This window comes from Elephas maximus, chromosome 8 (genome assembly GCF_024166365.1).
Source record: "Elephas maximus indicus isolate mEleMax1 chromosome 8, mEleMax1 primary haplotype, whole genome shotgun sequence".
Classification (NCBI taxonomy): domain Eukaryota; kingdom Metazoa; phylum Chordata; class Mammalia; order Proboscidea; family Elephantidae; genus Elephas; species Elephas maximus.
The window spans coordinates 82,630,072-82,647,267 of NC_064826.1; the positions used below are offsets into that span (position 1 = coordinate 82,630,072).

Below are 17,196 nucleotides of genomic sequence, written 5' to 3' on the forward strand. Positions count from 1 at the left end.
GAGGTTTACATTATATACATTTCTTTTCCATGTCATTCTTTGGATTATTTACTAATTGTTTACATCAGTATAATGAGACTTTTCAGATACTTTCACTATGTGTCATTTGATGCTGACTTTTGTTTTGTGTGGTAGACAGGGCCCATGGTGTCTCCTCTTTCATATGTGGGCAGACTTAGAGACTAAAGTCAACCAGCTTGCAATTGACGGACTTGGGTGGAACAAAGATGTATTGGTTAGGAGGGCTCAGACTAAGCTGCTGTTGCAGAGAGATCCCCAAATACAATGGCTTAAATAACACAATCACTGATGCCTTGCTTGTGTAACAGTCTCCAGGGGAGTAGTTCAGCAGTACAGGCTGGTAGGTAGCTGACATCCTAAATGTTACTTCCACATTTGTTTCAGCCAGTGGGAAAGGGGATGAAGAGAGCCCAGGTCAGACATGCTAAGGAGGTGTCCCAGGGGTTGCATGTATCACTTCTGCATATAACTCATTGATGAGAGCTTGGGCACTCAGTCACTCCTGGCTAAAAGGGAAATGGGGCATGGGTGGCCATATGTCCAGCCAAAACTCGGGAACCAGAGGAAAACATTACTGGAGACAGTATCCACCACAAAAAGCCCTTTGATTTCTAGTCCAGAGGTCTTTCCACTTCCATATTCATTGAAAGATGCACTTAAACTTCTGATAGATATGACATAAAAACACTTGCCGTTTTCGTAAGTAATTGCTTCTATTTGCACAGCACTTTAAATTTGCCAAGGCATTTACCTTTTGCATTCTTAATTTATCCCTACAGTAAACCTCATTTTATGGAGGTGAAAACTGAGGAAAGTGAGGCATATTGATGTCAAATGACATTTAAGATTAACATCTGATGATTGGCAAAGTAGACACTAATCCCAAAGCCTTCTGGCCTCCATGCTGATATATTTCGATTGGATCTGCTGTCTGTACCAAGACAAAAACAATTTATACAGCTGCAGAAACTCCAGCCTGTGTGAGGTCCTTGTCATTTGTTAGTTTTTGCTTCTTTTATAAGTATTAAATTTTCTTTTTACACAATTGTTCTCAGTCTAAGAACTGAGTCTTTCCTGAAAATATAAGAATTTGGGTAACCTAGATGGTACCTGGCTACCACCAATGACCACCCTGAGAGTGAATGCAACAGAGAGTCCCTGATGGGGCAGGAGAAAAGTGGGGTGCAGAACTCAAATTCTAGTAAAAAGATCAGACTTAATAGTCTCACTGAGACTGGAGGAGCCCCAGAACACATAGGCCCTGGGCTCTCTATTGACCCAGAACTAAAACCATTCCCAAAGTCAACTCTTCAGACAGATTAGACTGGACTATAAAATTTAGAATGATACTAGTGAAAAGTGTGCTTATTAGTTCAAATAGATACATGAGGCTAAATGGGCAGCTCCTGTCCAGAGGTGAGATAAGAAGGCGGAAAGGGGCAGGAGTTGGTTGAATGGACACGGGAAATCTGGGGTGGAAAGGGAGAGTGTGCAGTCATAAATGTAGAAAGAGCAACTAGGGTCACATAATAAAGTATGTCTAAATTTTTGTATGAGAAGCTAACTTGAGCTGTAAACTTTCACTTAAAGCACAGTTAAAAAAAAATTATGGTAATCTAAATGAATGTAGTAACAGATTCAAAATGAATTCCTAAAATGTATTTTAATATAATAAATTATGTCCTGTTATATTTGTTTTATTCATTGAAATAAGTATAGATTATTTGTGTGCTATGTATTTATGTCTATTTACATATCTCTTAATATATTAAGTAGCAGTTTAATGAAGTCAGTGTTTAATTCATTCATCATCCAGATTTGTATTCTATTTTTCCTTTATAAACAATAGATTAAGGTACTGTCTTCCATGTTAATAATATCTTTACTTAGAAATATCAGAAATTCAATAACATCACAAATCACGTGTTACTGCAATGGAATATTTGTTCAAATATACAACTCTTAAAATATGAATCAAGAAAATAAAGCAATTCATCCTTCTGCATTATTCTTAAACAATCAACCTAGAATATAAGCTTGATAAAAGATGATATTCTCTTATTATTGACATGAATGAATCAGGAACATATCAATATTTTGTGCTGCTAACACATTCTGGAACCCTGGTGCTTAAGAGCTCAGCTGCTAGCCAAAAGGTTGGCAGTTCAAACCCACCAGCCACTCCTTGGGTTGGTATGAGTTGGAACTGATTCGACGGCACCTAACAATACGTTCTAGACTTCGGTTTCTTAAACTTTCAAAGAAATTTTGACTACACCTTATGTTGTACAAAACTCTCTTATTAGACCATAATGTTTGTGTTTCCATTGCTCAAAGGTGTTATATTACCTTAACTCAGTCACTTCATCTAACCATGAGTGGGGCTCCAGCTGGCCCAGCTGGCACAGGGAAAACAGAAACCACCAAAGATCTTGGAAGAGCCCTTGGCATGATGGTTTATGTATTCAACTGTTCGGAGCAGATGGACTACAAAGTAAGTTAGTTATAAACGAATGTATAAAATGTTTTCTAACAACATTTTTCCTAATTTAGAATGATTCCAAATAATAGCTTAAAATCACCTTCTGGTAAATTCTTAATGCCTCCATCATTTAGTCCATAGGAAATATCTATAAGGGATTGGTGCAGACAGGAGCTTGGGGCTGCTTTGATGAGTTCAATCGAATTGCTGTAGAAGTCCTGTCAGTGGTGGCAGTACAAGTAAAGATGATCCATGATGCCATCAGAAACAAGAAAAAGAGGTGAGTGACATGTTTGCTTATTTCTATTATTACAAACTAAAAAAAAAAAAAAAGTTGCTGTAGAGTTGATTTCAACTCATGGTGACCCCATGTATGTCAGACTAGAACTATGCTCCATAGGGTTTTCAATGGCTGATTTTTTGGAAGTAGATCCCAGGCCTTCTCTCAAGATGTCTGTGGATGTTAGCAGATGAGCACGTCAACCATTTGCACCAACAGAGACTTCAAAGAGAAAAAGTAAGATGAAATAACTCAGTAGACCCCACCTTGACAGGCTGTTGCTACATCTGCCTGTCTTCTGAAGAATTATTTTTAATAACCTCCCATTTTTATTACTTTTTCTAAGGTGTGAATACAACAAATGTGTTACTTTAATCACTTCAAAAATAAACCAGGCTCTATGATGCTAACTTCAGTGACCAATTCTCAGTCTTTATTCTACCTGGCATGATTGATCACCCCTTTCTAGCTTGACACACTTTCTTCATGTGAGTTCTAGGGCTCCCCACTCTGCTAGTTTTTCTCTTACCTCACAGACTCTGTTTTGCTTGTTTCTTCTCATCTGTAAAATGGGGGAAAGCATAGTCTGCCTTTAGGTATCATGATGGTTAAATATGTTAAAACACATAAGCCACTTTGACAAATCTCTGGCACATAGTAGGCACCCTATACATGTTAGCTTTCAATTTTTATTATTATTATGTCCTGACCTATCAGTATTGAATATCATAGAACTCAGTCTTTGGATTTCTTCCTTTCTCCATCTACATTTCTCCCTTGTTTTTATCCAGTCTCGGCTATAAAAACCATCTGTATGCTGCCGTGTACCCCATGTCCAGGCTTTTTCCCTGAACTATAGACTCGTGTAAATAACTCCCTGATAGGGCTCAAGACTCCACTTGATGTCTCATAGGCATTTCATACTTAACATATCCAAAATAAAAATCCTGGCCGTCCTACCAACACCTGCTTTACTAGTTGTGCCCACGCCAGTGGATTGCACCTTCCCATTCTTCTAGCTACAGCCAAAAACTTTAAAAATATATCCAAAACCTGACCTCTTTTCAACATATCACATTCCAAAAAACAAAACACAACTGGCACTTAAGGTTTGATGGCCTAATTTGAAAAATTAAATATTGTAGTACACAACACAATTTTGGTTCTTGTTGAAACATGTTTTATGTACATTGCAACCTCATTTATCTGGCCTATCCATTCCCCCAACCCCCTTTTTAAGACTATTTTTGCTCAGCTGGCTATCTTGTCCACGGAAGCATATTAAATCTCCCCATCAGGGAAAGATTTCCTAGCCCCTTGGAACTATGAAGCGATTGTGGAAGTTTCCAGTTGATCATTAGATGTATCTGGATGTTTCCACCTCCTAAAAAACCTCTTAATCCTTCCATCTTGTAGGCCTTGGGATATTAGTTTCCTACGACCAGAGGTCTGTTGCATTACCTGCCTCTTCTAATGCCAAGTTAGAAAAATTAGGTCCTTTCCTCTTTGAATACTGTTGTTGTTGTTAGGTGTCGTCAAGTTAGTTCCTACAGCGACCCTGTGTACAGCAGAATGAAACACTGGCTGGTCCTGCGCCGTCCTCATAATCCTTATACTTGGGCCCATTGTTGCAACCACTGTTTCAATCCATCTCACTGAGGGTCTTCCTCTTTTTCACTGACCCTCTACTTTACCAAGCATGATGTCCTTCTCCAGGAACCATCCCTTCTGATAATATGTCCAAAGCGTGTAAGACATAGTCTCACCATCCTTGCTTCTAAGGAACATTCTGCTTATACTTCTTCCAAGACAGATTTGCTCATTCTTTCGGCAGTCCATGGTATATTTGATATTCTTTGCCAGCACCACAATTCAAAGGCATCAATTCTTTTTTGGTCTTCCTTATTCATTGGCCAGCTTTCACATGCAACTGAGGCGATTGAAAACCGTGGGTTGGGTCAAGTGCACCTTAGTCTTCAAGGTGACATCTTTGCTTTTCAACACTTTAAAGACGTCTTTTGCCGCAGATTTGCCCAATGCAATGCATCTTTTGATTTTTTGACTGCTGCTTCCATGGGTGTTGTCATGGATTAAATTGTGTCCCCCCAAAATTTGTATCAACTTGGTTAGGCCATGATTCCCAGTATTGTGTGGTTGTCCTCCATTTTGTGATTGTAATTTTATGTTAAAGATGATTAGGGTAGGATCGTAACACCCTTATCCAGGTCACATCCCTGATCCGACGTATATGGAGTTTCCCTGGGTTACAGCCTGTACCACCTTTTATCTCTCAGGAGATCAAAAGAAAATGGAAGTGGAGGGGGCGGGGGAGGACCTCATGCTACCAAGAAAGCAGTGCCAGAAGCAGAGCACATCCTTTGGACCTCGGGTCACTGCGCAGAGAAGCTCCTAGTCCAGGGGAAGATTGATGAGAAGGCTGACAGGGAAAGCCTTCCCCTGGAGCTGAAGCCCTGAATTTGGACTTTTAGCCTACTTTACTGTGAAGAAATAAACTTCTCTTTGTTAAAGCCATCCACTTGTGGTATTTCTGTTACAGCAGTACTCGATGACTAAGACAGGTGTTAATTGTGGATCTAAGTAAAACAAAGTCCTTGACAGCTTCAGTCTTTTCTCTGTTATCATGATGTTGCTTATTGGTCCAGTTGTGAGGATATCTGTTTTCTTTATATTGAGGTATAATCCATACAAAAGGCTGTGGTCTTAGATCTTCATCAGTAAGTACTTCAAGTCCTCTTCACCTTCAGCAAGCAAGTTTGCGTCATCTGCATATCACAAGTTGTTAATGAATCTTTCTCCAATCCTGATGCCCCGTTCTTCTTCATATAGTCCAGCTTCTCGGATTATTTGTTCAGCATACAGATTGAATAGGTATGGTGAAGGGATACAACCCTGACACACACCTTTCCTGACTTTAAACCACATAATACTGCTTGTTCCATGAGAATGACTGCCTCTAGATCTGTGTACTTTGAACCCTAGCCATATTTTACCTAGGTTCTAGCCAAAATCGTTATTTAGTGCAACCCAGATGTCACTTGAGCCATCCTTTTTTATGAATATTTAGGTAATTGACCTATGCAAGTTCATGATTTCTGAAAATTCCCAACCTTAATTATTTTTTTTTTAATTAAAAAACAACAAACCGTTAACAGATACAGTGCTTCCTAATCAATGATACCCCTTTTTCTCATCCCTCCCACCCCTGCTAATCACCGATACCAACCATATTTCTTGATGGTCTCCTCTGTATGCAGTTACGCACGTATGTGAGTCATACTTCTTCATCTGTGTATGCAAGCCCATGTGCAGACACTTAGACTTCCTCATGATTTCCTAAGTTTATTATGTCCCCTCTGTACTTGAAGATTTAAGAGATGGAACTATGTCTCAACCAGAAAGCCCTTCAACATCTTGCTGGCTTTCCCCACTCAAGGCCCATGCCTTAGACTTGTGGCTCCCCTTGCTGTGTATGCAAGTAGTCAGTCACTCTGCTCAGTAGCCACCTCCCTTCTTGTGAGCAGCCCTTCCAGGCCTGTTTCCCTACCCTGACATTCAGTGGAATGATGATTTTCTCCATTCTTACCCTGACCATACAACATCCACTCTCTCTTAATTAGCTTGGGGTCCCTGGGTGGTGCAATAGTTAAGCACTTGGCTGTTAACTGAAAGGTTAGAAGTTCAAGTCCACCCAGAGGTGTTTTGGAAGAAGGTCCTGGTAGTCTAATTCCAAAAAATCAGCTGTTGAAAACCCTATGGAGCACAGTTCTACTCTGCCAGGCATGGGGTTGTCTTGAGTCGAGATCGACTTGACTGCAACTGGTTCTTAAATAGCTAGTATCTAAGCAGCTCTTGGAAACCCTGGTGGTGTAGTGGTTAAGAGTGGTGGCTGCTAACCAAAAGGTCACCAGTTCAAATCCACTAGGCACTCCTTGGAAACTCTGTGGGGCAGTTCTACTCTGTCTCATAGGCTTGCTATGAGTCGGAATCAACTCGACCGCACCAGGTTAAGCAGCTCTTAGTCTTGTAGTTTATTTCTCTATCTTTTCCCATTCTACTATGAAATATAGGCCCAGTTCCTTAACTAATTCTGTTCTTTGAAGATTCTTATACATTACTTGAGCCCTCCCCACTCTCAACAAGAGATCAGCCTTAAACTTGTCTCACCTACCACCATTTGAAATTTTTCTTCTACTTGTCCCTTAGTTTTGTTCCTACAGCCCTTTACCATGTCATTGCCCTGGCCATCAATAGCCTAACTGGGCCCTTGCAAACCTTTCACTGTTCCTCCAGTGCTTTCTAGCGGTACTGACAGAATAGTCACAGCTAACATCTGTTGAATATTTACCATGTTCCAAGCATTGTACACTTAGTTATGTTAATCCTCGTATACTCCAATAAGGTTTCTAATATTATCCCTATTTTTTGTTATTAGTTAGGGGAACTGGAGCATAGAGAGGCTGATTAATACACGTAAAGAGATGGAGCTGGTCTCTGAACCCCCAGAGTCTGACTCCAGAGCTAGTTCTCATAACCACCATACTGTTCTGCTCTCAGAAATACTCAATAGATATTTGTTGAATATGAGAGTGGAAGGAAAGAGTGGCAGGAGGGTGGGAGGTGGGAAGGAAGGAATGGTGGGAAGGCAGGAAGGACAAAGTAAAGACTAAGTAGGGAATCATTTTCTCCTCTTAGCCTGGGCATTCTCTATGCAGTGCCCATTCAAGTATTGTAGCCCACGTTGAGGCAAAGATGCTATCACCTTTCATTAAATATTAAGACCTCATTTTTACATTCTAGCCCACTATGGCAAGGCTAAAATATAAAAGAATACTTCCCGTATTTGTAATTCCTTGGGGGGAAGGGAGAATATTTTTTAAAAACATGCTTCAAAACATATTTAAAATATGTATGCCTATGAATTTTAAAGAAAATTGCACAGAATAAACAGCTTCCTAATAATTTGCATTTTGCAGTGGTTTGCATTTGTCAATGTGCATTCATATTCAATGAACACATTTAATTTCATCAACATTCTTTTTATGGTAGATTTGTATTTCTTGGGGAAGTGATCACCCTGAAGCCATCAGTCGGAATATTTATTACTATGAATCCAGGATATGCTGGTCGAACAGAATTACCGGAAAATCTCAAAGCACTTTTCAGGCAAGTGTTGTGCTTTGTGGCTCAGCATCTGGCGCACTCATGCCACCTAACGTTGTGGGTTTGCACTGTTAGATGGTTTGTTTTGTTCTAGCATTCCTGTGGAAAAACCCTTAGTATCTCTTTGAAATCTCTTTAGAGAGAGAAATTTCACTGTGATAAATTAAACATTTTGAATTAATGAAACCAAGACTCAAAATCATTATTTTAAAGTTACATGGAACCATGAAGGTTGAATAAACCCCTGAAATTATTGCCCTGAGATTATCTTTAAACCTTAAACCAAAAATATCCCCTGAAGTCTTCTTAAAACCAAACAATAGTTTGACTTAATAATAAACTATGTCTGCCTTGAACATTATGCTTTTTTAAGAACTCTCTATATGGGATCAAACTGACAACAGCAACTGAAAGATTAGGGGGCAGTGAGTTAATGTGGGAGAGACAACTCAGAAAAGGAGGGTGAGAATGGCTACCCAACTCGAAGAATGTAGTCAGTGTCACTAAATGGGACATGTACAAACTGTTGAATTGGTGTATGTTTTGCTGTGTATATTCTCAACAACAATAAAATAAATAATTTTATTTTATAAAATTTTATAAAATTATTTTAATAATTTTATGTAAAAAGTCATATGGTACTTTTGAATATTTCATAATAGCTCTTTTGTAATGATATTTTTATTATAAATGTAATTTTCACAAATAATGGGACATTTGGGAAATACGAGGATAAAGAAAAAAATTTACTAATTCACCACCCAGAAATAATGATTATTGTATTTTTTCTAGTCTTGTTTATAATGCCTACCTTATGAAGTTAAGATATTACTGTATGCAGAGTTTTTGTTTCTCTTCACTTAATATTTTAACCTAAGCATTTCATCATATTATTGAAAATTCTTTGAAATTATCATGTTATATAGCTCCAAAATAGTCCATCTCATGGCTCTCCCATAATTGTTTTAAGCATGCCCTATTGTCTGACCTGTGGAGCCCTGGTAGCACAGTGGTTAAGCATTTGGCTGCTAACCAAAAGGTTGGCAGTTTGAATCCAGAAGCCATTCCTTGGAAACCCTAGGGAGCAGTTCTACTGTGTCCTATAGGGTCGCTGTGAGTTGGAATCAACTCAACAGCAATGGGTTTGGTGTTTTTTGGTTATATGGTATGAAATAAATGCTTAGTAAATATTAGTTGTGATAGTTAATACAAGTATAAAATAAGTAAATCTGCTAGTCTTTGCTGTATGTACCTTTCATCATTACTTCACCTCTCACGTGATGAAGACCAAAAAATGTGGGGAAAAATAAGGCGCCAGCTCAGAGAGAAGAGATTTTCAATGATTAAATCCAAGGAGACTCAGGAATGTTTGTTGTTGTTAGATGCAGTCTAGTCGATTCTGATTTCATAGTGACCCTATGTACAATAGAACAAAACACTACCCAGTCCTGCGCCATCCTCACAATCATTATGCTTAGCCCATTGTTGTACCACTGTGTCAATCCATCTCATTGAGGGTCTTCCTCTTTTTCAGTGACCCTGTACTTTATCAAGTATGATGTTCTCCTCCAGAGACTGGGGAATGTCTAGGTTGAAAAATTAGAAAGGTGTGAAGTAGACTGTAATTATATTTAGAAAAACTGGTGGATGAATATTATTGGAATGCATGTTTAAGAAGTCTGGAAATATTAGCCTTTTATTTATTTGTTCTTGTTCCTTCTTTGCACTTGACTTCAGTGAAGTGGAATGTTTTCAGATGTTGTTAATGACAATTATCTTTGGGGGATGATTTTCAGAGATAGAGTAGAAAGGGATTTAAAAGCTATGTTTTTCTACGTTTTCATCTTAGAAGTCTATCCAAGTTAGTGTGCTAGAAATGACTCATACTAGCTTGCTAGAGCTGATGGCTCAATTCTCATGAATTTTGCAAGCCAGTTAAACTCAGCCATAAATAAAATTATATAAACCTACAGTTAAATATACTACATTAAAAATAAAGGTAATAACTGCTCAAAAGTCATTACTTCCTAATTAATGTACTAAATTTTACTAATATTTATGCTCTTCAGATATTTATTGTGCTACCGCCCATCTCCTTCCAACTGCAAGCTTAGTGATCTCATGTTGGTAGCTTGAAATTGGCCATGGTGGGAGTACTTGCCATGGAAGCCAGCAAAAGCTATTTTTTGGAAAGCCCATTGTTAATCATTTACCAGCACACTGTTGGCCACAGGTGAAGGCCGGCCCCTGGCACAAGATGCCACTGCTCATATTTCTGCACTAAAGTTTGCAGAATGTACCCACGGGTTTTATTTAAACTCCCATAATGGGGCTTCCTCCATTTTCAGACTTTTCATCTTTTTTTCTGTATCTCCAGTAACTAATTGGACATTTTTTAGTTGAAGTGAAGCGTCTTGTTAACTGTGATTGAGAGAGGTAATTGGGACCTACTTGAGAATGGTTAGAATGTTGGTACAAATTAATCACTTGGTTTTGGCAATTTGTACTTATTAACTTGTCACATTTTAAAGCTCAATTTTGTATTTACTTTTTAGACCCTGTGCTATGGTGGCCCCTGACATTGAGCTAATCTGTGAAATCATGTTAGTTGCTGAAGGTTTTGTGGACGCGCGCTCGTTAGCCCGAAAGTTCATTACATTGTACAGGCTCTGCAGGGAGCTCCTTTCCAAGCAGGTGAGGGGTCTGTTGTTACTTTTTCTTGATTTTCGCATCACATTAAAACAGCTTTGAAATGTAGATGCTGAGTAATTTATCATTCATGTTACAGTTAGACATTAAGGGTAATGTTATAAAAAAAGTTATAGTTTCCATAAAATGTTAAAAATCTGTATCTTACAGTTCTTAATATTTTCCAGAAATTAAATTTGGAAGCCTTTTGATTCTAATGTTTCATTTGTATTTAATACTTCTTTGCCAGTGGGCTATGTGACTTCTTTAAACTTTATTATTATAAATGGAATTTTCTGATGCCTCCCTTTCTTGGTGAAAATATTATTTTCTAGTAAGAGAGGGAAAGAATGTTGCAAGGGAAAGCTGACTTGATTTTCTGAAGAACATCTCAAGAAATGCTAACTTAAATTTTTTCTCATTTGTTGTTAATCCTTTATTTGAAGGTTGGCATTTTTTTTTTTCCCCTGTACTTTTGCTCTACAATTTCCTAGTCCCTGAAATGGATCCAACTTAACACACTCTCTCTGCATCCTCTAGTCATGAGCTTCTTGCAGATCAGCAAGGCTGCTGATGTGCTACAAAAATTGCATGCAGTATTTTTACATTCAGCTTTGTGGTCACTTTTGGCATTGTGTCCTTTGGTAGCCCTTCATTAATTCCTGGTGATGTTGTTCTGCAGCTGTTCCAGAATGAAAGTACTAGGACAGCACAGCTAGAACCACCTAGCTACTCATGCTGCCAGATGTGCCTGTTTTAAGTGGCCCATTGTTGGGGTGAGATTTGAAACCTAAGAGAGGAATTCGTGTTGTATTAATTCATGTATTAATAACTACTCACTTATATTTTTTGGTAAATCATGCCAACTTTAATATTATGGAGAAATATGACAGTGTTATATACAAAAAGTAGATGGGATCTAAAATTTGTATGTTTTATGTTATATGTTTTAATATACATATAAAATGACTAGAAAATATATTGTAATTTTTCTGGCTGTCTCTGTGTAGTAAAATTATGAGTATTTTTATTTTCCTCTCCATTCTTGTTTATATTCTCTTTTTATAAATAATGAGTCCACTTTAATTTTATAATGGGAAAAGTTAGAAAAAAAAATGTCATTGAACCCAGGGAACATGAAATGCAACCACATCTATCCAGTAATATTTAAACACTGAGTGAGCATCTACTATATCTAAGAAGTGTGTTTATTGCTGACAGTGATGAAAGGGGTAAGATATAAAACAAATGAAACAAACAGCCAGATTTCTGACTTCAGATAACTTGCTTAGGAGATTCAATTTACATGAAATAAAAATTGGAAGAAAATAGAGGATGAGAAGATTATTGGAATTTCAAGGAAAAAGGGCACTGATATTTATGGAGCAGGTACCATGTATTATCTTTTTAAATCTTCACAGGTTTATGAGTTTGGTATTGTTAGCCCCATTTTAAAGATGAGGAAACTGAGTGAAGTAACTACCCAAAGTCTACAGCTAGCAAGTGTTGGAGGCAAGATTTGAGTTCAGGTTTTTCTAATCCTTTCTAAGACACTTATAACCAATTACAAGAGGAAGTTGCTGGGACTACAGGGAAAACAGGGAAAGAAAGAGTTCTCCAATTCAGAGAAATTGCCTGCATGAAGTGAGGGAAAAAGAGACCCGGCCAGGACAGAAGAGCTGAGTTAGGACACAGTTCATTGGCACGTTTACTAAGCTGCAGGGATGATTGAGAAGAATCATTGGAAGTTTCCCTTTTTAAAAAAATTTTATTGTGGTAAAATATATATAACCAAAAGTTTGTCATTTTAACCAGTTTTAAGGGTACAATTCAGTGACATTAATTACATACCCCATGTTATGCCAGCACCATCACTGTTTCCAAAGTTTTCATTGCCCCAAACAGAAACTTAGCATCCTTTCACCAATAACTCCTATTCCCCCTTCCCTCAGTCCCTGGTAACCACCAATAAATTTTTGTCCCCATGCATCTGCCTGTTCTGGATATTTCATGTCAATGGGATCATACAATATTTGTCTTTTTGTATCTGACTCAGCATAATGTTTTCAAGGTTCGTTCGTGTTGTGGCATGTGTCAGAAATTCATTTCTCTTTCTGGCTGATTAATAATCCATTGTATGAAAATATCATATTTTGTTTATCCATTCATCGGTTGATGGACACTTGGGTTGTCTTCCCCTTCTGGCTATTGTGAATAATGCTGCAATGAACTTTGGTGTATATACATCTGTTTGAGACCCTTCCTTAAGTCTCCTCGATATATATCGCTGGACGTTTTTGGCCAAAGGAATGACATAATGGAAGCGGTGAAGATTATTTTAGCAGTTTTTTGCAATGTTTAAATGTTTGGGAAGGTCACTATATCCTCTTACATTGTGTTCAGTTTTTTTTTTTTTTTTTGCATCCTCCTTTTGAGCTATTATTGCCATGATTTGGCCCCTCAACCTCCTGCCTTCTAAAGTCTGGTCTTCCTCCTCTCCTTCCCTCTGGAAACCCCCATCTGATTATTCTGATCATGAGCCACAGTAAAGAAAAATACATTTTCTGTGGAAACTCAGCACGCACGCGCACACATGTATGCACAACAGAAACAAAAATTTTTGCCACTTTATTTGCAATGCACCGTGGTAATTTCCTTCTATTTTGTTATCCAAAAATGATGGTCAATACCCACTACATTGATTTTATTATCAAGTAATGGATTAGAGGACATATTTATACATGTATGCATTGTTTCCCTGCCCACAAAACATTTGTATTTACAGTAACATTAGTTCATTTTACTCCTACAGCAGCCTTGTAAAGTATACCTACTTAACATTTATCTGCCTCTTCATAGATGACAACACTGAAGCTTTTGAGAGACTGACTTTACCACATGCACAGCTGAGGGACATTTCAGAGAGGGACCGTTCCTCTGTGGGGTGTGTGTGTATGTGTGTGTTTGCTCTTCAGGCCTTCCCCTGATTGGATGAGGCCCACCCACATTGTCAAGGATAATTTCTGTTACTTAAAGCTAACTCATCATAAATATTAACCACATCTACAAAATAACTTCACGGCAACATCTAGATGTGTTTTTGACCAGAGTGTAGCCAATTTGGCACATAAAATTAACTGTTATAACCACTCACATCTAACCAGTTAGGTAATTCAACAAACCTTTATGAGCACCCACCCTGTTCTAAAACCTAGAAGACAAAAGTGAATAAACTATGGTATTTGTACTCCAGGAGCTCAGAGCCTATGGGAAAAATCTTTATTAGGGATAAAATGGAAGTCTTGAAGAGGTACTGGTTTATAATTGAATTTATTTCAGTTTTTACAGTATTATCAGTTTCAGGGCAGGGGCAAGTAAATGATTAGAAGTAATTAGGGTAATTAGAAATGAAAGGTTGGAAAAGGATGGGCTATCAAGGTGGTCAGTGGGCATTTGGAGAAATATGCTTATGGTTGGAGGTGAAAACATGGTAGTGTAGCTCCTAAGTTAGCAGGTTTATTGAATGCTTATGGTTGGAGGTGAAAACATGGTAGTGTAGCTCCTAAGTTAGCAGGTTTATTGAAACAAAAGCATGGGAGGTGGTGGAGCCTTGAGCAAATGCTTCAATTAAATGCCATAGGAGGAAAAGATTTGCTGACAGAGGCAGAGAAGTAGGCCGAAGAAGCCGAAAGACACTGCAGGGAGATGGTTTTCAGAATTTCAATGAAGAGATGAAGATACTGTCTTAAATCCTTAACATGTGTGTTTATCTGAACTCTTCTTTTTCACTTTTGGCTTTTACTTGTGGAAATGAGAATCTTAAGTCTCTTGTAAAATTTTTGAGAGTGTACCTATATTTTGATTTCAGGATCATTATGATTGGGGACTTCGTGCTATTAAATCTGTCTTGGTCGTAGCTGGCTCTCTGAAACGAGGAGATAAAAATAGACCTGAAGATCAGGTACTGCTATGCTAATGTGATTTTGTTGAATGAGAAGCTAAATGGTCCCATACAAATGGAAGAATATACCAGGACGGTGCATTATGTCTAGCATGACTTCCAAAAAACATTGTCTATTTTTAAATGTAGGGTATTTTGAGGACTGGCATTTCTTACATTATAAAAGGTCACAAGTGTTCTTGAGTACAAGGATAGCAGCCGTAGCACTTATCCACTACACCACCAGGGTTTCCGACAAGAATATAAATATAGGAAATAAAATGTGATTTTATAAGTGCTTTTGAAAAATTAGCCACAAAAAGTATTTTGAAGGTTATAATCAAGTAATTCAGTAATCACTGTTTGATTTCCTATGAGGAACATTTGGAAAACACGATTGAGTTGGGATATTAATCCTGAAAAAGTCAGCGAAGACATAATCGAATGGAAAATGTATGTTCATTTCATGGGCTGTAGAGTGGGCGTGAAGAACAGAACAGGAAAGATGGTTGCCAGCACACCAATAAAATGTTTTGTTGGTTATTCAGAGCTCCTAGGGCAATTTCTGCTGTCCTTCCTGGGGAGAAAAAGTAACAGTTGCCTCATGCATTATTCCTTATTAAATGGTGAGAGCAATTATATATTTTTTTTTTAATATAGCTTAAACAATAGAAAAAAAAAAAAACTATTGCTATGAGTTTTTTTTTTTTTTAAGAGATTTTTTATTATGTGATTTTCTACTTTTCCAGTATTGCTCTCTTTTCCTCTTAGTCACAATTCATGATTAACTCAAGGTCTTCTCTCATTTACTTATTCTCCGGCGATATTGTTATCGTTGTTGGCACACTCCTGTAAGAGTCGCCCTGATTTTTGAGTTACTGCTTTTAAAATCTAAAGCCCTCTTTGATTTTCAGCCAGTACAGAACAAAAAAACCAAACTTAAAAATGTTTAGATTTATCATTCTCAGGTTTTCAGACTACCTTGGACAAAATGGTCTGATGGGACGGGTTAATTTATATCCTGGAGTTTGTATATTAAGGAGAGAAGAGCCTCAGACACTTTCTCAAGATCAGAAACAGATCATTGGCAGGGAAGAGGCAGGGCCTCCTCACTGATCCTATTCTGAGGTTTATTTGTTGTATCTCACGATACGTTGATGTGTAAGCATTTAACCTTTCTACAGATAGAACAAACAGAGTCCCTGGGTAGTGCAGGTGGCTAACGTGCTCAGCTGCTAACGGAAAGGTTGGTGGTTTGAGTCCACCCAGAAGCACCTCAGAAGGAAGTCCTGGCCATCTACTTCCAAAAAATCAGCCATTGAAAACTCTATGGAGGATAGTTCTACTTAGACCAACATGGGGTCACCATGATTCAGAGTCAACTCAACAGCAACTGGCTTTTATTTGTTTGTTTTTTAATACATAGACACCATCTTAGTAGAGAACAGCATCAATATCTTGTGCTTTGGAGAAGAGGATTAAAAATAACTTTCTTTAGCTATGTAGGTGTTGGTTAGACCTTGTATTGGCTTTTTAATAAAATGTTTTCTGTTCTCCTGTCTAGATACTCATGAGAGCATTGAGGGACTTCAATATGCCTAAAATAGTGACCGATGACATCCCGGTGTTCCTGGGCCTCGTTGGTGACCTGTTCCCTGCACTGGATGTGCCCCGGAGGAGGGCACCAGACTTTGAACAGATGGTCAGGCAGTCCACCCTGGAGCTCCGCCTGCAGCCTGAGGAGAGCTTCATCCTCAAAGTAAAAGGAGCATTGACTTTTCATGGCAGGCTTCTAGATTTTCAGTGAAAATCACTGAAGTTGAGTGCTACTAAATCGAAACATCAGCTTACGTTACACTGACCTTAATTTGATCTTAATATGTACTTTAAAGACATCCTAATGTGACAGTCTTTACTAAAGTAAATATAAGCAAATAATTTTAGTTATTTCACTCTGTGAGAAGGTGAAAACATAGATATGATTAAGTCATGGCTTTAAATGGTAAGTATGCCATTAATTAGTTTATAAAACTTACAGATTCTTGGTGACATGTACCAGGAATGTATTTTGTTCTCTCTTCCCTCCATATTAGAAAAAGATGGGAATAAAATCATTAGTACACGCTTTTAATGGGGGGGGGAGGGATGTCAATATATATGAGAATAACTTATGAAGATATTACCTGACAAATCAATGGGTTGTACATATGCCTGTCCAGATTTGGACTTAGTGAATATATGGACATTAAAAATATACAATAGCATCCATTTTAGATCTTTTAAGGGATATGTCATTACTCAGTTGTAGATGATGATATTTCATTGCCCATATGAAAATTTGGTTCAGCACCTCATGAAGGGTCATTTGGTTTTGTAACAGGTAACGCCTAACCATGACCAGAACTTCTCTGCCTGCTTCAGTGACTCCATGAGTAATAGTTTGACATAATTCTCACTCCTGTGTTCTCTGTGGGGATCCAGGAGAAACAATTCTTTACTTCAAACTTGTAGTTGATTTTAACTTTACCTGAAATATAATATCAGTAGGGGCTGGCGTGGGTTGTAAGGAAAGAAAAATTGGACAACAATGGGTAGGTTGTCTTT

The 17,196-nt window shown here is 38.0% G+C and overlaps 1 protein-coding gene across 3 annotated transcripts in view; it reads left to right on the top strand.

Annotated features, from left to right (window-relative positions):
* The window catches only part of DNAH11 (dynein axonemal heavy chain 11), a 368,316-nt gene that overhangs the window by 130,833 nt on the left and 220,287 nt on the right, over positions 1-17,196 (top strand). For all 3 annotated transcript variants that reach the window (XR_007518405.1, XM_049893431.1, XM_049893432.1), the window contains exons 33-38: positions 2,359-2,515; positions 2,638-2,783; positions 7,851-7,967; positions 10,520-10,658; positions 14,521-14,613; positions 16,157-16,351. Coding sequence is in view for 2 of the 3 variants with exons in the window: in XM_049893431.1 (XP_049749388.1) it covers positions 2,359-2,515; positions 2,638-2,783; positions 7,851-7,967; positions 10,520-10,658; positions 14,521-14,613; positions 16,157-16,351 (847 nt within the window). In the remaining variant the exon portion in view is untranslated. The remainder of the gene's footprint in view (positions 1-2,358; positions 2,516-2,637; positions 2,784-7,850; positions 7,968-10,519; positions 10,659-14,520; positions 14,614-16,156; positions 16,352-17,196) is intronic.